Source organism: Sceloporus occidentalis, unplaced genomic scaffold (genome assembly GCF_023333645.1).
Source record: "Sceloporus occidentalis isolate IW3139 unplaced genomic scaffold, rSceOcc1.0.p SCAF_7, whole genome shotgun sequence".
Taxonomy (NCBI): Eukaryota; Metazoa; Chordata; class Lepidosauria; order Squamata; family Phrynosomatidae; genus Sceloporus; species Sceloporus occidentalis.
Window position 1 is genome coordinate 32,907,357 of NW_028316987.1, and position 25,027 is coordinate 32,932,383.

General features: G+C 37.8%; 1 protein-coding gene across 8 annotated transcripts in view; it reads right to left on the reverse strand.

The window, feature by feature from the left end:
* LOC149309487 (E3 ubiquitin-protein ligase HECW1-like) overlaps positions 1-25,027 on the reverse strand; it is a 237,429-nt gene that overhangs the window by 92,810 nt on the left and 119,592 nt on the right. For 7 of the 8 annotated variants that reach the window (XM_089532560.1, XM_089532563.1, XM_089532561.1 and 4 more), the window contains 2 exons: positions 20,627-20,705; positions 10,811-10,980 (listed from right to left, as the gene is read on the reverse strand). In XM_089532560.1, coding sequence (XP_089388686.1) covers positions 10,811-10,980; positions 20,627-20,705 — 249 coding nt within the window. The remainder of the gene's footprint in view (positions 1-10,810; positions 10,981-20,626; positions 20,706-25,027) is intronic. The other variant, XM_089532558.1, reaches the window with a different exon arrangement.

A 25,027-nucleotide genomic window follows, 5' to 3' on the forward strand; every position in this document is an offset into this window, starting at 1 on the left:
AAAAAACATTTTAAATAATGACTTCCAAATCTATAGTGACTGCTGTTTCTGTTTCTTAGATACTGATATTTGTTAATCACTGCATCTTCTCTTGTTCTGCAATTCTCCTTATAGGTAAACTGTATCTTTGTTGGACTGAAATTATTTCAGTTATATCATTAATTAATTGCTTAATTAATTTCCCTTTCCTTTATATGTATATTTACCCAGTTTAGTACTTCTTATTTACAATATTACATATTATACTTCACTACTTTCTCTCTCTGCACACACACACACACAATCGTTCATACAGTTCATTGCTTCTTATCCTTGCTCAGATTTTTGATGCCAAAATTGTTTCAAATATTCCGTGACAGGGGACCAGTCCTCTTTAAATTTACCTAGAGAACCAGACTTAATCAAATAGGCCAGTTTATCATTTTCCATCAGATCATATATTTTCCAAATTCAATCCAGTACATCTGGTAATTCTTCTTAGAATTTTTTAGGATAAACTATTCTTGCTGCACTTATATAAAACGGGATTCCCCTCTATCTTTTTCTGTCTCTTTACTAATTACTCCCAATAGAAAAGCTTTAGGTTCTTTCTGAAGCTTTAATTGCAGTATTTCTGCAAAGACCTTTTGAATTAACTCCCAGTATTGTTTAGCCTTCAGGCAGAACCACCATATATGTAACATAGTGCCTTTCTCCTTACTATATTTCCAGCAACTATCACTTAGATTTTTATATATTTGAGATAGTCTGTTCGGAGCCAGGTACCATCTAAAATGCATTTTAAAGTACTTTCCCCTCAAATCAGTACATACCGTGTACTTTATTCTTGTCTGCCAGTCGCCCCCCCCCCACCTCTTCCATTAAGATATTTTCCCTGCAGTCTCTGGCCCATTTTACCATGCAGTCTTGAATGCATTCTGGCTCCATTTCTATTTTTAGTAATTCTTAATAAAGTTTAGAAACAGTTCTGCTGTCTGCTCCTACTAATATTATCTCCAAGTCTGTCTTTTCCATGGCTAGTCCATATAGTTTCTTGTCCATTTGAAACCTCTATAAGAACTGTCTGTATAAATACCACTGATACTGTATTTATACCATCGTTCTTTCCGTTCTTCTTGTGTTTTCATTTTATAATTCCCTTCATTTCCCTCAAACAACAGGTCTTTATATGTCACCCGCCTTTATGTTATTATTTCTTCTCTCTGATAATAAAGCTTCGTTAATAGAGACCCACAGTGGGATCTTCCTGTTAACATAAGCTTTATATTTTTGCCATATCCTAAATAATGATCTCCTAACAAAATGGTTCAGAAAATCTTTCTTAACATTTACTTTGCTATAAAACATCTATGCGTGCCAGCCAAAACAGCTATCTATCCCTTCTAACTGCAGTAACTTTCTATTTTTCAAGGTAATCCACTCCTTTAACCAATGTAGGCATGACACATACTAATTTTTTTAAAACACGGCAGATCAAGTCCTCCTCTTTCTACTTTGTCCTGCAGCAGTCTGAATCTTATTCTGATTTCCACCACCAGCCCATGTGAATCTTTGGCCTGTTCCAGACTGCCAAAATAAAGCTGCTTGGGGTCTCTTTGGAGGTATGCTGTTTAAATGATGCATGCATCCTAAGAATCCAGAAGCTGCACCAAAACTGCCCTCCAGTGCTTAGGAATGGAGTGTGGCTTTGGCGCGACCTCCGGACTCTTAGGACCCATGCATCATTTAAATAGTGTACCTCCAAAGAGACCCAAAGCAGCTTTATTTTGGCAGTCTGTAACAGGCCAATGTATACAGTATCTCTCTGCCACTCTAAAAAGGTGTAACAATAATCAAAATAGGTATGGACTGAAATAAAAATAACTCGGGGAGCACATTCATTTTGATTGACGCAATCCTTCCTAGGAGGGATATGTTAGCCTTATTCCATCTATACATATCATCTGTGATTCCATGCCATACTCTCTCGTAATTGTTTCTAAAAAGATCTGAATTTGTAGATGTAATTGTGATGCCTAGATATTTAATCTTTTTTCTACTTTGAAATTTGTTTTTACTCTAATTTTTCTTGCTCTTCCTTTGTCAAGTTAATTGCTAAAATTTTAGTTTTATCTTTATTAATTCAAAATCCTGTAAACTGACCATATTCCCTTAATTTATGGAATAATATAGTAATTTCTTCTAGTGGATTTGCCAAGTATATTACCATGTCATCGGTATACATTTTTAGTTTATATTCATGCTGTTTAATTTTAACTCCACTTATTGAGTTATCGTCTCTGATACTTGTGTTCAAGATTTCTAAAGTTGTAATAAATGTTCCTCTTCTAACTAAGTCCTTAGTTTCCCTCCCATTAATAATCAGTTTGGCTGTTTGCATTCTATATATAGCCTCTGCTGCTGAATTGGAAAGTATCCTCAATCAGCATTTTCCTCAATGTCTCTATCATAAAATTCCAATTAACTTTATCAAACACCTTTTTTGGAATCGAGAAACATTATTGCTGATTGTTTGTCTATTTCCCTGTCATGATACTTGATAATATCTATCAAGTTTCTTGTGTTTTAAGACGTCTATTTGGTAAGAATCCTGATTGATCCTCATTTATCAGAGCTTGCAAATTTAAAAAAAATCTCTCTGCCAAGATTACTGCAAAGATTTTATAATCATTGTTCAATAGTGAAATCAGTCTAAATGTTTAGACCTCTAGCACCTCTTTATCTTTTTTGGGGATAAGAGCGATATTGGCTGACTTCCATGCATCTGGCATACACTTTCACCATTTGGAGCCATGGAGAAGGAGAGCAGAATGTGTTTGTGAGTTACAGACAGAATAGGGAAACTTAAAACTAGTTGAAAAGGACTTCTCCATTTTTGAACAGTGACACTGAAAAGGGTCTTAGTTTTTGTAGCTGCCCAAATGCATGCAGTGTTTGTACCCCATGAACTGCAACCTTAGATGGACTCTGCTCTGACAAAAAATCCTATGTACACTTATTCAGAAATAAGTCCCAGAAAGTGCAATAGTGTTTTCTCCCACACAGGTGTGCACAGACACTACAGTCTTATACATGACACTACCTAATTTAAGGGCTCCTACAGATTATCTGAAAAGCTCTGCACAGTGTTACATTTACTGAATGTGAATAACCTTGAGGTTTTGTTTTTGTTGTTAACTGCCCTCGAGTCGATCTCAACTCATGGCGACCCTATGGATGAGACATCTCCAAGACCCTCTGTCCTCCATTGCTCTGCTTAATTCCTGCAACTCCATACCCGTGACCGCCTTAATCAAGTCATCCATCTAGCATGTGCCCTTCCTCTCTTCCTACTTCCTCCCACCTTTCCCAGCATTATTGTCTTTTCCAGTGAGTCCTTCCTTGTCATGATGTGTCCAAAGTACAACAGCCTCAGTTTGGTCATCTTGACTTCCAGGGAGGTTTCCGCATTGATCTGCTCTAGGACCCATTTGTTAGTCCTTATAAATGTCCATGGGATCCTCAGCACTCTTCTCCAGCACCACATCTCAAATGAATGGATTTTCTTCCTATCTTCTTTCTTCAATGTCCAGCTTTCACATCCATACATGGCAATAGGGAATGCAATGGCTTGTAAGAGTCTGACTTTTGTGCTCAGTTGTATATCTTTGCATTTTACAATTTTTTCTAGTTCTTTCATAGCCACCCTTCCCTGAGTAAGGTCCCCATTTCTATCAATGTTTTATTCCCAGGTATGGGAATTCTTTTACTATTTCTATTTCTTCATTGCCAAGGTTGAACTTGTGAAGATTTTTTTTAAAGCATGCATAAACTACTCAGAATTCATAGTGATGCTGAAAATTACATGTGTGAGAGGTAGGATGCTTAATGGCTCACAATTCTGTGCACCTCAAGTGTCTACTCTAATGCTGAAATACATTAGAAATCTTCTCTTCAGTTATTCTTGGCTGATTCATATGGGGATCAGGAAGAGAATAAGCCAGAACAGACAAACTTTTAAAAAAGGGACAGCTAAAGGCAGTAGGGAATCAATACTTATGATGTGAACACTCATTCTGCTTTCCTCTTTGGTGATCATATTTTCCAGGTTAGTCATAAGGTAGGAAGTTTCTTCAGCATCTTGCTGCTTTTACTCAATAGCTGGTGTTTACTTATACCTTAGAAACCAAGATGATTCCCAAATCACTTCCCAGTATCTTAAAACTATTGTCTGACTCCTGTAAAAATGACATCTGATGAAAATGCTGACCTGCAACATATCCATTACATTAAGGCTGGCATTCCATTTCATGGCACAACTTATGATTTTTAAAAATCCACTATATATATATATATATATATATATATATATATATATGCCTTTTGACTATCCCACTCTTCTTTACTACACCAAAGTATATTTCTGGTGTGGGAAACATGCTCTAGGGGAATAAGAGTCTGTCAGTTAACTGGCTTTTGAGTTAAAAAGAAATTGGGCCATGCAGTCTTGTCATGGTGACCTGGTTTTCTTTTTGCCTGAAGGCAGATAGCTGCCTGCTGCTGAGAATTGTGCTTCCAAGAAAAAAAAATCACAGCTGTATACAGAATGAGGTTGCTCACTAATGGAAAAGCCTCCTGTCATTTGCAAATTGTTTCTTGGCTGTAAGACTTCACAAACAACAACAACAGTCAAATACATTTAGAGTAGGGTCTCAATGGGAGCATGATCTGGACACTATTTCAAGCTCTGCAAAAAGCAATCACTTCTTCCAAGATGGAAAGTGTGGGAAGTGGGTGAAAATATCCACTCACTCAGAATAAAGGCAGGAAGCATGCCTTACTGTGGAATCCTTAAGATGCTTTCTAAAAACACCAGAGTTCCTTAGAACATAATTTGGAAACCACTTCTTCATTTTAAGCCTCCACCTAATATTGGATATGTGGAAAAGTAAAGGAAGCATACAATTCATACTGTATTTCTCATTTAATTAAATAAAACAAACATATTTTTTCATTAGTACAAATTAACAACAGAATATTTTATAACAAACAGGCCGTACCAGAGGAATACTCCAATCTTAAATATTTTATTGAAAAATCAGCCCCAACACTGGCACCTTTTAAGTTTCCTCAAATCGAGATTTTGCCACCTTTTTCTTAGACCAGGGGTAGGCAACCTGCGGCCCGCAGGCCGGATGCGGCCCGGCAAGGCCTTGGGACCGGCCCCAGCCTGGTCCTGCCGCCGATTGCCACCGGGGCCTTTGGGGGGCAATTGTCTATAGAAGCCTCAGAAACATGCATTTATAGTAACATTTTTTTAAAAATCAGCAAATTTTTTCACGTGTCCTCCATTTTTTTAAAAAAAGTGTCTTCCATTTGAAAATTTTGTCCTACATTTGTCCTGGTTTATTTCTATATTTAATTTTTTAAAAAATATATTTAATTATTTATTTTTTGGCTTCGGCCCCCCAGTTGTCTGAGGGACAGCAACCCGGCCCCCGGCTCAAAAAGATTGCCTACCCCTGTCTTAGACAATATGCAACCTATGGTACATGAGCAAATATACAGTTCCAGGAGAAATTCATCTTTCCAACATATAAAGCTATGGGATATCCAATGCAGTGAGTCTTCCAGCATGAAAATCTGACATTTGCTTTTTCAGTCTTACAACTAGGAGAGCTGGATATGAAGTCTAGCTCACTTGGTGCACGGAGAATATAGGTCATGGGAAAAGAGTACGGGTCTAATTTGTGACAGCTACCATAACAGCACAAGAAGGACCATAATCTGAGACAGTGAGTTTGTGGCCTTCCAAAAGTTCTGGAATATAACTCCTAAGTACATTTATTTATAATAATTGGTCCTGAAAACAAAGGCCTGATACAGACAGGCCAAAATAAAGCTGCTTTGAATCATTTTGGACTTATGCTGTTTAAATGATACATGTGTCCTAAGAGTTCAGAAGCCGCACCAAAGCCACGTTCCAGTCCTAAGGACTGGAGTGCAGCTTTGGTGCAGCTTCCAGACTCTTAGGATGCATACATCATTGAAACACCATACCTTCAAAGTGACCTGAAGCAGCTTTATTTTGGCCTGTCTGTATAGGGCCTAAGATTAAAAGTTTAAAGGTCTGTACATAAGCTAAAAGCATACAACAAAACATATATTCTACAGTGAATACAAGGTTAAATTCTTTCAGCAACAGTTTTGTGACCGCCAAAAGGCAAAGATATTCCAGGCAGCTTAACAGTTAGTGTTTAGTGATGGCTAAAAGTAAATGTTTTCATCAAATGTAAATATTAATTGGATTTTCTAAGGCCCTTTCTAGAAGGGCCTTTTAGTACGTACTGTGTACGTACTAGGGTTGCTCGGGGGTGTCTCTTTCAGACGCCCCCAACCTTAGTGCGTTCACAGTACGTACAAAATGGCAGTATCCATTCTACATGGGCGCCGCCATTAGGACATCATGACTGTGCCGCCTCCATACAGGGTGGCGTGGACGTGACGTCCTGGTGCCCTTTCCGCAGCGCAGTGAGGAGCTCCGAAACGGAGCTCCTTCCTGGGTTTGTGGTGCTGGCGCAGACTTTACACAGCTGCGCCAGCGTCACAAAAGAGAAAGGGGCCAAGCGGCCCCTTTCTCCTTTCCCACCACTGCTGGGATGTCCTTGGGGCTTGAAGCCCCAAGGATACCCCTTTCCAGGCCGTGGGAAGTGGCCTTTTGCCGCTTCCCGTGACCTGGAAAAGCGGCGGATCGGGGCCTCAGGGCTGCCGCTGTGGCAGCTGAGGCCCCGATCCATCAGGAAAAAGGGGCAGGTACAGGCCGCCCCAAAGGGGCGGTCCGTAACGTGCCAAAGATTACTTTCCCCACTAATATCAGAACTCTCATCTGAAGTTTCTTGTTTTTCCTTTTATCTTGACTGACCTCTGCTTCTTCCAGAAAACCCCAGTTTTTTGGGGTGGGGAAATATACAGTCACCCCTCCATTTTCATGGACCTTGAGTCCACAGTTTCAGTACTTTGTGGACCAGCAAGCGGGGAGGGTTAAAATTGCATGCACACCTGTGAGTACACAGCCATTCAAGCCAATGAGGTGTGTGTGTGTATATATATGTGTGTGTGAGTACACACACACACACACACACACACACACACACAAAATTTTTCCAGGCAAAGCATTCTCTGAAGATGCCAGCCACAGATGCTGCCAAAACGTCAGAAAGAAACTCTGCTAGAACATGGCCACATAGCCCGAAAAACCCACAAAAAACTATGGATGACGGCCATGAAAGGCTTCGACTTAACAATACTTTTATTTTCAGAACAGTATTCTAAATCACCCAATATCCTTCAGGTGTTATGGACAACACATTTCATTGTCTACCCCAACATGGACATGTCCAGGCTGTCTGGTGGAGATGAGTGTAATGGTCAACATTTGAAAGGTTTCATGTTGGGTAGGACTGATACAATTTAACACAACCACACACCTCAATCCAAATTCTCATGGTAAGGTTAACTACCAGAACTTTCCAGTTCACAAAAGTTAAAGCTGGAGCATCAGAGAAACATGTGGCAATGCTTTGATCATGACTTTTTGGAAGTCCTTTTATTATCCAGTTACTAATTAAACCATTTTCATATGCATTTCCTTGCTAAATTTCACGTGCTTTCTAATGTCTGTTCTTGCCTATACCCAGTATAAGACTTCTGGCATCTAGCAATGGCATCCACCCACCTCCTAACTACATTCTTGCAATGCCAAGCTGTGTCTTTATTTAATAATTACCAGTCCACTAAATAACAGTTTTGTAGTACAATGTGTACCAAAAGAATCATTTAGCATCTGTCTTAGTAGCAAATTAAACTATAGTGGCTGAAATTTAAGGATTTTTATGTGTTACTGCCCATCCTTCAAGCAGAGGTAGTTTTTGAATAACACTGGAGTTATTCACAGTCAGAAATTCACTGATGAAACAGAATTTTCTCTCTCTCAGCAGACTAGAAACTTAAGACAACATTTATTCATAGTCTGTTACAAGTAAAAACTTGCTTGAAGTATTTTGGGACCACCTTGGCAAAAACAACAATAACAAAAGAAATAAACACAGGGACAACTCTATGAATAGTAAACTAAAGATTATTGAGTGTTTCAGCCATTATATTTTTTCAATGGCACATGCCTAATGCCAGATATCTAGAATTAAGGAATTAAACATCTTGAAGATTGTATTGTATTTTCATTGCATAATGTTCTTCTAGAACTTCTTGTACATATTATGCCTTCTGATACACTGGGTGGCAGATACAAATGAATTTCAGATTTCCATCATATGTGTGGTCTGAATGAGATGAAGAATCTAACTCATTATGTTTTAAAATGCCCTTTATGATGAGCTATGATAAACATTCTTCAAAGTCCTCTGCATATAATAGCAGTCAGTTCTGAACAGAAAATACTCTGTTTTTAATGGGAAGGCCATTACCCTTTTGTGACTTACAAAGCAGTTTTGAGTGCATTAGCAGTAAGAAAAAGCATTGCAAGGGATAGGGATAGGTGGTTTTGTAAGAATCATTGATATAATAAACAGTATCCCCCCTTTTGAAAGTCTAAATTAGGATGTCTTCTGTACTGGGTTAAACAAATATTATTTTAACTTATAGAACATCTGGCCCTCTATATCCATTGATTCTTTATCATGGATTCAACTATCCACAACTATCTACCTTCCAAAAAGCAAACGTTGATTTTGCCATGTTATATATGGCACACCATTTTACTAGGCCACTGTATTTAATGGGACCTGAGCACCCACAGATTTTGGTTCCTGGAATCAAACCCCAGCGCATACCAAAGGCCCCCAGGATTTTAATTAATATTTTATATCATTGTAACATTTGTAATGGGAATATCATATGGAAAGCTTTCTTAGAAGTTGCCTTTCTGATGTCCGCTAGATCAGTGGTTCCCAAAATTTAGTCTTTCAAGTGGTTCAGATTTTAACTCCCAGAATTCCTGACTGTTGGCCAAGCTGGCTGGAGCTTCTGAATATGAAAATCCAAAACATATGGAGGACCAAAGTTTGGGAAAACTGCTCTAGATGTTTTGGACTACAACTCTCATTACTTCCATCCAGCAAGGCCAACATTCAGATCTAATGTGAGTTTTCTAGTGCAACAAAATCTGGAAGATTATAGTACAGTCTGCCCTTGCCATATGTGAGGGATCCATTCTAGACCAACGTAAGGCAAATTTTGCGTATGCTGGAGTCCCGATGAGTTGAATGGTGCTGCGCTGCCATTTTGTCTCTCGCCATCCATGTAAGCTTAAAACCATGGACAATGAGGGCACATATGCCAAGGGCACACTGTAATAACAGCTACATTTCTATGCTGCTTCATACTGAACTAAGCAGTCTCCAAGCAGTTTACAATGTGTAAGCGAATTGCCCCCCAAAAGCTGGGTACTTATTTTAGTAACCTTGGAAGGATGCCAGGCTGAGTGGACCCTGTAGCCTCTGGCTGGAAACGAACTCACAACCTTGTGGCTGTGAAGGAGTGGCTGCAGTACCAGCATTTAATCACTGCATCACCAGGGCTCCCTTTAGGTTAAGGAAGGCTAGATCAGTTTCTCAAAGCAGCTGTTTTAAAATTGATAATGCTGAAGATGATGCCAACAACAGCAAGAACATGTCACCAATTATATTATTATACAGGCCTGCAAAATTGAGAGTCATAAACATTTGTAAAAATAATGTATGCTAGTTTGTATAGGAATTTGGCATTCTAAATACAAAAATTTGCTCCATCATGTACAGTGTTTTCACAACTTACTTTGATGTTTCTATTTTGTATAATATATGACGGAATGAAATGACCTTACAAAGAATTATCCTGCAAAGAGTAAGAAAGGAGTCAAGGTCTTCTAGGAGACTTTTGAAAAAATTTTAATTTGCTGATATGAAGCACAAAAATGCATTCAAAAGCACTAAAAGAAATTGCACTGGAACATCAGCATATGCCCTTAATCAAAGCTGAGTAAGAAATTAACCAATAAAAATACTGAATTTGTGAAAGGGCTGTGTGTGATACAACATTTTTATTTTTATTTTCAAATTCAGCCCTCAAAATTCACTAAAAACAGCTACAATATTTAAAAAAATGTTTTTCACTGCAGCTTGTATTATTCATACAAGGAAGAGACATCAAGTCAAATATATTAGTCAACAAGCCTGCCACCTCTCCTCATATCTTTCCTTTCCTGCCACTCTCTCCAATCCCATTCTTTATTTTAATTGTATTTGTGTTCTATTTTTATATATACTTCTTAGATACAAAGCACCTCTCATCTGCCATATCCACTCAGTATTCATCCACTTCCTCTATTTTATATTTTTCTCCTTTTAACAGACATCCCTTAGAGCAGGACTTAATTTGAACTGGGACTTCCCAGAGCATAGCTTCAGAATTCATTTCTAGATCAGATCTCAGCTCCAAGAGATATAAAATAAGAAGAGCCAATGGGAGGATATGCAAGACTGGCTTTCCCTCTTGCCGAATCATCACAACCACCATCCACTCACCAAAGAAGGACTCTCAACTAAGTGTCTATCACTTCTAAGTAGAGTTGAACCCCCTCTCCAGGCAGTGACATACTCATAGAAGGCACATGCGTATATTGTATGAGGCAAGGAGATTGCACTGTGCCAGTGAGAACAAACTCTCTTTTCCTAGGAGCATCCTCTTCCTCCCCACAAACAGGTTTGGAGGGGGGGTTAAAGTGTTTGCAGAGAATGTTTGTGTATTTGTGTCTTTATTATTTTAAAAGGCTTACCTCTCCTTGCCAGATGGGGTTGACAGTGTTACATATGATCTTGGATCTCTTCTCCTGTCCATGATGTGGAAGAGCTGGGAAGATGCTGTGCTTTCCAGGCTGGATTGAAATCTTCAGGTAAGGGTCTGGATTGAAGAACATGCCCTTCTTAAGACCAAAAGCTTGAAAATCTGTAGAAGACAGAACTGCCTTATTAGTAACAATTTTAACCCTGTTTTTTCTCATTTTTTAATTATAACTTTAAAATACGGTATTTAGTTTTAAAACATAGGATTCACATTCTTTGCCACATCAATACTCAAAGCAACATTCTGAATTAGTGAAGAAAGTTCTTGCAATTACAGGAGGATGTAACTGCCTATTAGCAACTTAAAATAATTTAAAACAGTAAGAATAATTTAAACAGACTAAAAGCATAGGAAATTTTTTGGCATATACTGCCATAGTCAAAGCAAGAAGTTACTAGTGCATGGACTATTGTCATTAAATTACTCCCGCCCTAGAAAGGCTGTAACTGACAAACCAGTCAAAGCTGGTGCCTCTGAGCTAGTCCAAAGTTATATATACACCTGCTGCCTCAAGAAGTGCAGAACTACTTCATGGACCTGAGAACCACCAAACCACAGAAGTGTCATAATTAACTCACATCCATCCCATTACAGTAAGCAGGCATTGGTCTAACATACGCACAGCCTCAGTGCACCCTAGCAACATAAAGAAACAGAGCTGAGTGTCCTCAGCATACTGATGGCATCTGGTCCCCAAATGCCTAAGGATTTCATAGTGGCTTCATAGAGATTTTGAACTGCAAGGGAGACAAGATGGATCTCTGTGGCTCCCCACCATGTATCACAAATGGGGCTCAACAAAAGGTCCCCATTCGCATATTTAACAATTCGCCTCCTAAGAGATAAAGGAACTCAACAAGATAGCAATCTGCTTGTCTTTCATCTGAATTAGGTAACCAAACAGTGCAATGAAAACCATCTCAATATCATACTGAATCAAGAATGAAACAGGTCAAGATAATCTGTTTCATCCAAAATCTGAAGATGCCCAGTCATCCAAAATTCAGCATGTGCTGGATTGGGATATGAGACTTTGAAATCTAAGCGTATTCCTAAATTCAGGGTTGATCCTGGATACCTAGGTTTTGATGCTGGGGAAGAATATGCATAGTGAAAGCTTACATGCCAATTGTGCCTAGTCCTGGACATATGTAATCTGCCTTGCTGACTGCCTTAGTAAGATCCTATTAAGATCATGTAAAACACTGAACATGAAGACTTTCGATCAATGTTCAAAAACATCAGTGGGCCCAAGATTCGGCAGTTGCTGTTTGTGTTCATTGCTGTGTGCCTTCAAGTTGTTACCAACTTAAGAAGACCGTAAGGTGAACCTATCACACAGTTTTCTTAGCAAGATTTGTTCAAAGGGACTTTGCCTTCCTCTAAGGCTGAAAGAGGTTTCCATGGTTGACTAGAGATATGAACCCTAGCCTCCCAGATGACTGTGATCTATAAAGTTCTATATAGCTTGGATATATAGCTTGGATATTATTTAAAGAATGCAAGAAGCTGAGCCATACAAGACCCAGGGTAGGGAAGAGGAGAAAGGCATGTGCAGTTTGTACAGCCTCATTTAAAAGAGCAACTTTGTAGACTGATAAAACAAGATTAATAGATGCTTGAAAAAAACTGTGGAGGAGCCCCCCATTGTCTCTGGTAGCTTGCATGAAAAAGGCTCCTAGAAAGAAGAATTTAAAACACACACACATGTACACACACTTCCTCCATATTTTTCTAAGGCTTTTGACAGGTACAGCTAGAGAGCCTCTGCCCCCATTGCATTCATGTGTTCTGCAAATCTTCCTCAGTTTCTCAGTCTGAGCAATGAGCAACCAGAACAGTGCCAGCATCCACTAATTCTTTGTTCTGGTGCTCAAGAAAGAAGTCAAGGACTTGACACAAGAAAATACCATCCAGCTTCTTCTGCTCACTTCTGTGTCCCATTGCCAGGTGACAGTACAGTCGACCCTTGACCTTCATAGATTTGATTATTCGCTAGACCCTAGCTGTGCACACGTGTACTCATACTGCTCCCTCCCTCCCTGGCTTTTCCCCTGGGAGTGGAGGAAAAGCTGAGGAGGGAGGGAACAGCCAGAAGGGCGTGCGCACACTACTTTCACCCCTCCTCACAAAGGGAGGAGTATTCCCAGAACTGCCTGAGGCTATGGAAGAAAAGTGGGGGACTGTGAGCATGCACTCCTACCGCCTTTCCAATGCTTCAGACAGCTTCCCAGAGCTATCTGAGGCAATGGAAGGGAGGTGGGGGACCTATGAGCGTGCAATCCTCCCACCCTTCCCGTGCCTCAGCTTGATAGAGCTATCTAAGGCATTGGAAGGGAGGCAGGTGTGCGCACATATGCTTCATTTGCAGAATTCTGACTTCCGCAGGGGGCTTGTATTTCCAAAAAGGTACAATAGAACTACTCCCCCCAAAGATACCTTTAAAACCCATCTAAACTTTTTAAGCTTGTTCTTTGTGGCTACTGAATTCCAGTAAAGTTTTTGTTAATAACACAAATGCAAAACAGTTCATTACATTTTGGTTTTCCCTAGAGTATTTCTTGGGTGAGTGTAAACTGTAAAAAATTGAGAGAGCAGTTAACATTCTTTGTGGATATTTTTAAACCCAAACCTATTGATGAATGACATTAATATACCATACATCATCTCTGATTGCTCATAAATCATAGCTTTCCCTAAAACAAGTGGCGCATATCAATCAGTTTGAAAATGTCAGGCAATTTTTCAGAAACAGATCACTGGAGCACAAAGACAGTAGACGAAGCAACTATATTTTTCTACGTCATTTCTCAGTCATTTCAAAACACTAGCATGAATGACAGAGTAGGTCATTTCCTAGAAGTAAATTTATTAACAGCAATAGAGTTTGGGAAAATGATTTGAAGGCAATTATATTTTTTGGGGGAGGTAAAATAAAATAAAAGCAATTTAATAGTTCTATAGTGACCAGATGTATGTAGTAGCACAACTGAAACACTGTAAATGATAGGGACAGTAGAGGTACTACACACTGAGTATCCGTTATCCAAAATGCTTGGGTGTTTTGGATTTTGGAAATGCCAAACGTGTTTCAGATTTAGGTTTGTTTTTTTCACATTCTGAATATCTGCATACACATAATGAGATATTTTGAGATGGGACCCAAGCCTAAAAACACCTCTCACCTCTACAAAGATCCTGTCTACATCTTCAAACAGCACAAATTAAAACATAGCCAATATTACAGCACAAGTAGGAGTCAAGATTACATGCATCAACTACAGCCTCCAAGTCAGTGCAAATCCGAATGATTCTGTCTGTGGAGTATTCAGTTCTTCACAGTTTTCAAGCTGCCACATGAAGCCATGCCACTAATTACTATTCCCCATGAGTTTCAATTTGCTGATGTTTTATCTTTCTGTAGTTTCCTTTTTGCTCCCCCATTTTGCTCTTTGAGTTTGGAAAATTACTTTTAAGACAAATTTGTATATCCGCATGCTGAAGCAATCCACACCTGCAAAGTAGTAAGACGATGCTCTGGGACCAAGAACATTATCCTATCATGGTCCAGTTATACTATCTTTCCAAACTCTGTATGTTCACTTCTCTCTTCTTCATATATTTCTTTATTCTAGAGATATGTGTATTTTTAGACTGGGTGTTTGTCCTATCCTACATGTTTAGGATAAGTTACATTACATATCCTTAGTTCATTTTGTCCTCTGAGAAATGGAATATCAGAGAAATCGTGATTTGCTCAAGACTATCCTATAGTAAGCTTTTAAAAATCATTATTGTCTACAAGAGAGCCATCGACTGTAGCACATTGAGTAATGTCTGTACAGATTAAATATCCATTATCAGAAAATTCAAAATCCCAAATGCTCCAAATTCAAAACTTTTTTCTTGGGTGGCTGAGATAGTAACACTTTTGCTTTCTGATTGTTCAACATATGGCAACTCTGTTTCATCATAAAATTATTTAAAACAGTGTATAAAATTACCATCAGGCTATTTGTGTAAGTTGTTATAAATGAATTTTGTTTTTAGACTTGGGTCCCATCTCAAAATATCTCATTCTGTATATACAAATATTCAGAAAAAAACCCAAACAAACAAACAAAAACACCCCAGCTAAATCTGAAATACTTCTGGCAAACACTTCTTTGCAAATGAACCATCTGAAAATTCTCACACCTACGGCGAACATATGGCAAATTTCTTGGCTTGTACATAAAACAATTAAAGGGGCCGAGAAATCAACCATTTGTATATTTAGCGAAGCACCATATCTATAATCCTGGCTCATAAAGCAGGTAGAGAGACTAGCTGAGTGGATAAGGGGAATGATTAATGCATCACTACAGCAAGGCAGGTTTCCAGTTTGCCTGGTAAAGGTGTTAGTGGGGGGGAAAATCCTCCCTGGACCATACCATACTGGAGAATTACCAGCCACTCTCCAATATTCTTTCTTGGTCAAGTTATAGAGCATATGGAGATCTCACAGCTCCAGGGGTTCCTGAGTGAGACTGATTAGATTCATTAGGCTTTAGACCTAATTATGCGACAGAGACAGTTTTAGTCACCTAATGCAGGAAATTAGACAGAGCCCCTGTTTTTTCTTCTGGACCTCTCAGTGGTTTTTGATACCACTAATCATGATTGCCTTCTGGGCACACTCTTTCCCACGGAGCTATCCTGATATTAGGAAGAAAATCCATTCATTTGAGATGTGGTGCTGGAGAAGAGTGCTGAGGATCCCATGGACAGCCGAAAGGACAAACAAATGGGTCCTAGAGGAGATCAAGCCAGAAACCTCCCTGGAAACCAAGATGACCAAACTGAGGCTGTCGTACATCGAACACATCATGAGAAGGAAGAACTCATTGGAAAAGACAACAATGCTGGGGAAGATGAAGGGAAGTAGAAAGAGAAGAAGGCCACATGCTAGATGGATGGACTCTATTAAGGTGGTCATGGGTATGGGGCTGCAGGAATTAAGCAGAGCAGTGAAGGAGAGATCGAATTACCTTAGAAAATTAAAGAATATTAGAATTGGCAGGGCATGAATTGAGATTTGGCTGGAATGCGTTCTTGTAGTATAGTAAGGTAAAAATGAACGTTTAGTTTAAAAACCATAATATTAGAAAAGCATTGCCCGAAACACATGGGCCAAATAAAGTGGCTTCTGGTCACTGGGGGGGGGGGGGGGGGGGGGCATGGTGTTCATATGACACATACCCTCAAAGTGGCCAGAAGCCAGGAGCCACTTTGACACCAAAATGTGATCCTTTGGACTGGATCAAAAAAGACAGGAACTATCTGGCTTGGGACCGCATTGGTGGCCCATGTTGGAAGCGGGCTGTGTGGTCACTGCACTTGCAGTGTGATTGTGGTCGGAGCAGCCAGAGGCCGCTCCTTCCTACCCATCTGCTTCTCCCCACTGCTTAGAATATGGGGAAATATATGTGAAAAACTGGAGGTAAAATTTCTGGATGCGTATCCCTACAGGAAGCTTTTTATAGTAGAGAATTAGGTAATGTGCAGAAATGATTCCGGTATAAAGATCTATTAGAAATAGAACATAGAATATGGAATTTTTAAAGAGATACATCCTCTAAGGAAATAGGATGCAATGATTAGTATATTATGAATGAAGTGAAAGGCACAGAGAAGATAAGGTTATGTTTAATTTTGAAACAGAGTTCGAGAAACTGATATAGTGAATACCCCTATTTAACAGCCAGTATATATAAAATATTATTAAGATTTGAATAATACAATGCCAGGTAAGGCAGAAGGAAGCAGAAAGAGAGGATGCAAGATGGATGGATTCAAGCAGAGAGGCCAGGAGCCTGAGTTTGCAAAACCAGAGCAGAGCAGTTGAGGATAGGGGATCTTGGAGAAGTGTCATCCACAGGGTTACCATGAGTCGAGGTTGACTTGAGGATAGATAACAACAAGAAGAAGATTAGAAACAAAAGATGAACAAATAAAAGAGTGATTACTGGCCACTCCATACATTTGAAACAATGGGAGAAAGTTTTGTTGAAGAGGCTGAAATGGACCAGATGCTATGATTTAAAGGAAAACTTCTTAAAGATGAGATACAGATGATGTACAGATGGTACCTTACTCCTGATAAATTAGCTAATAATAATAATAATAATAATAATAATAATAATAAGCCCCCCTCTCCCTACAGATTGAGGCGGGTTACAATAAAAAGAAATAAAAATACATAACACAAGATAATAGTCAATACATAACCCAACAAAATAATCAATTAAACAATCCCCAAACCTCCACCAACAAGAACATAATAACAGTCAAATACATAATTCAAATGATTAAATGATTATAAAATAGTTAAAAGTGGAGTAGGACAGCCAACAGCAGACGGGTCATAATTTAATGGGAGGTCAGTCTGGGAAGGCTTGTTGGAAGAGATCCGTTTTGACTGCCCTTTTAAAGGTGTCCAGGGTGTTAATATGATGGATCTCATTGGGCAGGTCATTCCACATTTCCGGAGCAGCCAATGAAAAGGTCCTCTGGGAAACTGCAGCCAACCTGGTCTTCCTAGGCTGCAGTAAATTCTTCCCAGAGGACCTGAGTGTGCAGGGTGGATTATAGGGGCGAAGGCGCTCCTGCAGGTAAGCTGAACCCAAGCCACGCAGGGCTTTAAAGGTGATAACCAACAGCTAGTACTGCATCTGGAAGTTAATTGGCAGCCAGTGGAGAGATTTTAAAATAGGTGTAATATCGTCAACTCTGGATTTACCAGTGACAAATCTGGCTGCCATATTTTGCACCAGTTGAAGCTTCCAAACTTGGCACAAGGTAGCTCCATGTAGAAGGCATTTCACAAATCGAGACGAGAGGTTACCAGTGCATGTACCACCATTTCTAGGTCCCCCTACTCCAGGTAGGGTCAATATATCCAGGTAGGTTAACATATCCGAAAGAGTAAACAAAAAGTGTCAGAAGTGCAATAAGAAGATCTACTCTTTCTATCCCCAATGGTGGTCATGTAAAAAGGCTAGGAAATTTTGTTTAATAATTAGTGAGTGGATACAAAAGATTTTAGGAACAGAATAATGTTTAGATTATGGGGGAAAAATAGAACGAGAAAAAAGAATCTTAACATGTTATATGGTTACAGCAAGGAGATTGGTATTCACTAAATATTGGAAGCAGAATAAAATCCCAGATGTAGAATGGATAGAAAAACTACTGGATTTTGCAGATATATTTCAGATAAATTTCAAATTGCATAAAAGGAAATTTAATCCAGATTTTTCTACAGATCTGGCAGCCTTTCATGGAATTTATTAAAAAAAGAAAAGGTGGCGGTACAACTTTATGTTTTGATATCTAAGAGTACATTCTTTTCTGTATATGGATAAAATGTATATATAATTAAGTTATTAAATTCTGAGTGGATAAATTTATGAATTATAGTCAGTGATGTGTAGAAAGTTGACTGGGGTGGGGGAAGACGGTGCAGCTTTATTAATTTTGTTTGTCTAATGTTGTTCCTTTAAGTATTTTTCATCTCTTTGTCTGTATTGTCATTGTGGCATTCTTGACTGTTTTTGTAGTATTTTTTCTGTATTAATTGAATTTCAATAAAATTTAATAATTTAATAATTTTAATATGCAATCTTGCTTAAAATCTTTCTTAACAGCACTGGTAAGGTGTCCCTGAGGGTTACATTTTATTTGGGGTGAAATTACTTCATACAACATACGTATTAAATGGAGTAGATGTCAATCTATCAGGGATGCCTCCAATTTTTTCCTTTCAAGATAGAGAATCAAATCTGACTTGAGATACAGATTCATGCTATGATTTCCTGTGCAAATATTCAATTGTGCTCTTATGCCAATTTTAGGTGGTGAATGGATGGTCAATAGCTATGCTTTGAGTGGGGAAAGGTCAATGTTTCTCCAGTGATCGGGGAAAAAGGAGGAGTGGAAATTTCAATTTGATTTCCTTTCAATTGGCAAAATAACTGAGAAACACTTACACCTTCCTTTCTATAAAAAAAATCCATTGCCAAATGACTGCAGCTTGTCAGAGAAGCCAAAATGTTGCTCACTGTCCCCCTACTTCACTTCTTTTTCCAGCCCTATTCCAGCATCAAGACAGATAACTGATCAGCTACTGGCTTTCATCTGCCAGCAATTAAATACATCTGAAGTTAGAGTCTGATGTATCCCAATCAGAAAGCTGCTCCTCCCCTGCAGGAAAAAAGCCTTTTAAAATGTATGATAGTTTTCATTTATATTTCTGTTGGAGAGCACACATAGCTGTGTGTGTGTTAAAATGATAAGGAGTGGGGATAATGTCATGGAGGAGGTAGTAGTCTATGGGAAGTCCCAAATGCTATCTGTGATAAGCTTTAAGTTCAAATGGACACCGTAATCCTGGGAAGGTTCCAAAGATGCAAAAAGTAAGAATGCAATCCTGATTGAATAGCATTTTTACAAACAACACTATTGTAATGAGAAAAGAACCTTGTGTGATAAGTTCCTTCCTAATTAACATAGAAGTTAATATGCTCTACAAGTTGTTTTAAGAACCTTAGAAATCATTTGAGTGGGTGGCTCATTCTCTAGCAGATTCAGCAAGACAGGAAGATGTAAGTATAAGGAGGATTAGCAAGGAAAGAAATGCAATACATGGCTGTGTTGCTAGGCAGTAGAGCTCAATAGAAGAATAGTTGGGAAGCAATTAAAGAGGTGGGACTGTGGAATAACTGAAGAAGAAAGGGGAAAAAAAACAAAATAAGTCATGGAGTGGGATAATGGTTTGTTCACTAAGACTAACCATGTTTTGTAGAATTCATTCACTATGGAGAAAAGAAAATAATGTAGTTTATATAGCTCTGGACTTGGGACAGGGGAAAATGGATTCAAATTTCCTCCCAGGTATGAAGCTCTCTGGATACCATGGGCAAGTTACTACCACTCACTTTAAGCTTCCTCATAGTGATGTTGTGCGGATGTAGGATATGTATTCCTGAGCTCATACAAAGAAGGGCAAGCTATAAGCATCTCTATAATATAATTTAGTGTTCCTGTGCTTGTTTGAGAGCCAGCAGACCAGGTGGGCTTTCTAATGGGATAGATCAAAATGAAGATCATACGAAAGGTCACCTACTTCATGAGCCATATCAATAAATGCTTCAGATTTCTATGTATTTGTTTTTTAACTCTACAATACATACTTACAATCTGAACGTGAAGAAACTTGATGGAAAATTGGGGAGATATCCTGAAGCTGCTGGCAAACCTCAGGTTTTTTTAATTAGGTGTGGATTGGAAAATTTCTGGTCTTGGTCTATTTTGTATGGGACATGCAGCCCTTTCACACTACATAGTTATAGGGCTATGAGTCTATTTTAAATATAATGGCTCTATCCTATGGAATTTTGGGATTTGCAGTTTAGGGAGAACTATTTAGAATCCGCAACCAGAAAGCTCTAGTGCCTCACCATAATACTATAATCATGCTGTAACTGATTAATGTGAAAGAGCCCCAAGTGTTAAGTTTTAAAACCTGTAGGTTCTACTGATTAAATATTGGTTTCATTAAATTTATAAATAAAATAATCAACATCAACCTGGGACAAGCTGGATAAACTTACTAGTGATAAATAAATTCAGGTCAAAAGATTTGAGGTTTCTGGAATTTTTCTGATAAAAATCTAACAGTATTTCAAAATGTGAGAGTAAAGCATACCTGACAATGAGAAACTTATCAGTCTTCTACTTCCCTGTCCATGAACCGAATCTTCATTGGTGATGCTTTTAAAAATCTGCTGGAGAGAGAAAAATAGCAAAACAACTATTATCAATGCTTTGTGTTTGTTTGTTTGTTTTTACAACAATACTGCCTAACAGCTATTATTTCTATACCCACAATTGTGTACAAATCAATGACAGGCATTCATTAGATAGCTATTGATCAGAACACTTCTCTGACAACTCAATACTTTTAACTGTAAAGAGGAAAAAGAGGCCACAGGAGATCTCAGAGAAACAGAAAGGAAAGGAATTACTGTAATCTTATCAATGTGTTTTCCCAGTGGCAGTAAAAAGATAATTCTCTTATATTTGTAGACTGCATTTATTTATTACAGAAAAATTAATGCATTTGTAGAACAAAAACATGTCCCTTTCATTTCTAAGCTACAACCCCCCAGAGTCATGTGTGAATAGCCCTTTTCTGAAAAGGGGAAACCAGCAGGTTCAGCACAGAACTTGGGGAAGTTACTTTTGAGACTTCAGCTTTCGGAATCCCCTGGCCAGCTTGCTATTATTTGGCTAAGGAATTCTGAGAGTTGTAGTTCAAAAACAGCAACTGGACTCTGAGAACTGTAACCCAAAGATTTATTTATTTATTTATTTATTATGATATTGATACCCCGCCCTTCAGCTCTAAAGGCTATCAGAGCGGCTTACAATTATTATTTTAATTAGACGGTTCCCTGCCCTCAGACTTACAATCTAAAAAGACATGACACAAAAGGAGAAGGGAAAAGTGGTGGGGAAGGGGATCAGGTCCAGCAGTTCCTCTCTCCCTCTGAGGCCTGGACAATGGCAGATGGACTGGAGGGAGGGCTCTTCTTCTTAAGAATAGGACAGATGGCTCTGGGCTTGTCTTTTCACTCCCTCCCAGGCTGGATGGAGTCAGATGCCATGGAAGAAGGGCTCTTCTTCTTAAGGAAAGGCCCAGTGGCATTGGGCCTGTCTCTTCACTCCCTCCAGGCTGGATGGAGTCAGACGCCATGGAAGGAAGGCTCTTCTTCTTAAGGAAAGGCCCGATGGCTTTAGACCTGTCTTTTCACTTCTTCCAGACTGGATGGAGACAGATGCCATGGAAGGAGCCTAGTTCAGCAGTGAGGTTAAATGAGGGTGACTGGATTCAATCTCCTAACCTCCGCTTCTCAAGCTTTTTCAAGTTGAGTTTCATGCACACCAAAATCCAGTTCTGGTTGTTAGATCATGAAGGGACAGATAGATACAGGCCACTATTGCTAATGCTAAAGTCATATACCTGCATTTGCTGAACTACCTGCCCCAGTTCTGGTTATGCTACTTGACATATGAGTGAGCCTCTGTATGTAACTCCATTTGCCAGCAACTTTATCAGCAAAAAGAATCTCCAGGTTGCCAATCTGGCATCACAGCAAGGTGTGCTTTGGAGAATATGCCAGATGTCAATGGGAAATGTTTTGCTTGACTCATTTGAAGTGAAACTTTTTCCTGCTGCTTTAACAGAGCTGCTTGTATGGATTATTTCCCTCCAGTAAAACACCCAACAAAGCACAAGCAAGACCAATAATAATAATAATAATAATAATAATAATAATAATAATAATAATAATTGGATAGGTGCTTCTCTGTGAGAATTTATAGACACTGAACAATTTATGAAACTTACCAACTTACCTTTTCAATACTGCTCTTCAAGTGCAGTCTCATTTTTGCCTCATTTCTGTCTTAAATTGCCATCAGCCTGCCATAGGTTCTACTGCAACTATTTGCAGGTACTTTAAACTGTTTTATTTAGCATGGACCTGGATGAAGACTATGCATTTAATCAGTCTAGTATAGAGCACAGTAGGAGCAATTTCTATTTGCCCTATTAGACTGATAAACCCTTGTCTAGGCAGACAAGATATTTTAGTGCTCCATAGTGTTTTGATGCAGAATTCACACAGAACTAGAACTGTTTTTTTTTATTTAATTGTTTATAATATTTCCATAAACAAATATATCCCTACATTCTATTACATTCTATTACATTTTAACAAATTATTTTATATACCCCCCAGTGACCCCCTTACCCAGAGCCATTTCCATCCTTATATTCCATCCAAAATTTCAGTTCATCTTCTGGAGGTAATCTTCCATCTTCTTTTCTCAGTACTTTCTCAACAAATTCTTTCCAAATCCCCTCAAAGTCATTTCTTTTCCATAGTACTTTTTTTACTTTCAGTTTACATGTCAATTTATCATTAATAGCTAATTTCCATACCTCTTTGTACCAATCCTCCACTTCTACATATATTTTCATTTCCCAACACCTTGCTATTATTAATCTCACTGCTGTAAGCAGAATAACTGCCCCCCACATCATGTATTAGCCCACTGCTCTGTTCTTGTTGTATTTTTTTTAATTGTGTTTTTAATAGATATTTTAATTGTAACTTGTTTAATCCTGTTTTAAGTGGGGAATTTGGGACATAATATTGTAAATGTGATTTTAATGTGTTGTGAGCTGCTTTGATTGTCTTGTCACAGAAAAGCGGGATACAAATAAAAGTTTTATTATTTATTTATTTATTTATTGTTAAAAAAAGTTTTATTTAAACTTGTTACCAAATCTTCCCCCCCCCCCATTTCTCTGAATTATATAACGATAACAAAACTATACACTGTCTTCTATCTATTTTTATATTCATAACATTTTCTATTTCTAATAGCACTTTCCCCCCAAAATTTTGTACATATTTACATCGCCACCACATATGCATATATGACCCTACCTCTTAACAGCCTCTCCAACAATTTTTTGAATTATTCTTGTTAATATTATGTAGTCTCACTGGAGTAAGATACCATTTCGAAATCAACTTATAATAATTTTCTTTTATCCGAACCTATAAAATTTTCAGGTGTCTTTGTTTCCAAATTCTATCCCATTCCTTATAATTTATTTTACATCCTAATTCTTCTTCCCATAGTCCCTTTAAAGTATTTCCTTTTATTTTTTTCCTCTTTTATTCTCCATTAACATTTTATAAATTTTACTAGTAATTCCTTTTATGTTCTCATTTTCTTCCATTTCTCTTCCTTTCTGAATTATTTGTCCAAATTGTGTATACTTTTTATTTTCTACATTCCTTTTCCTCCAGTTTTTAATCCATTGTTCTATTTGCATATAGTGAAACCATGAAATTTTTATTCCCCTAAATTTTTCTTTTATATTTCCTTTTTCTATTCTTACATCTATCCAATCTTCTATTCTGTCTATTTTCCTTTCCTTTAACTCCTTATTTAACAATCCTCTCAAGTTCTTTGGGAATTTCTTTGCCATTCTTATTGGTGTTATTATTGAGTCTTCATTCATTAAGTCCTTTTTATGTCTATACCATATTTCTATTATATTTTTCATAAATGGGTTTCCAATAATTTTTATTTCTTTCCTAGTAAAGTTCTTTTAAAAAATATTCCATATTCTCATATCTACTTCCTCTATATCTACTTCTAACCATTCTAAATCTATCCCACCCAACATGCCTTCTATCACATATCTCAATTGATTAGCCTCATAATATCCTCTTATATTGGGAAGGCCTAACCCTCCCTCTCTTTGTGTTTTATACCAAAATTGTTTATTTAATCTTGTTCTTTTCCCTCCATTACAGACTATATTTATTAGCTGTTGCCATTTATTCAGTTCGGTTTCCGACACTTTTAATGGTATCATTCTGAATAAAAAAAAATAATTTTGGTAATATTTTCATTTTGATTAATGCAATTCTTCCAAACCAGGATAATTGGATTTTTTTATATTCTGGCAATTTTTTCTCCACTTCTTTTCTTAGTACTACCAAATTCTTATCTTCCATTTCCTTTAAATCTTTCGTTATATTTATTCCTAAATATTTTATATTACTTCTTAATCTTATCTCTAAACTTTTTTGTTTTATAAAGTCAGATTCCTCTTTTTTTGTATAATTAAATATCATCATTTCTGATTTATTCCAATTAATCTGTAACCCTGTCATTTCTCCACATATCTTTAAATGTTCTCTTATTTTTCCCAATCTATCCAATAAATTTTCAATAGTTAATAATGTATCATCGGCAAATAAACTAATTTTATGTTTTTTGTAAGTTCTATTCCTTCTAAACTATTATCATTTCTTATAACATTCGCTAACAACTCTATAACCATGGCAAATAATATTGGTGATAGTAGACACCCTTGTCTTGTACCTCTTGTCACTCTTATTTCACTTGTTATCCCATCATTTACCATTAGTTTTAGTGAATTATCAAGGTATAATTGGTCTATTAATTCTCTTATTCTATCTCCCATTCCAAATCTTTTCATAATTATTTTTAATGT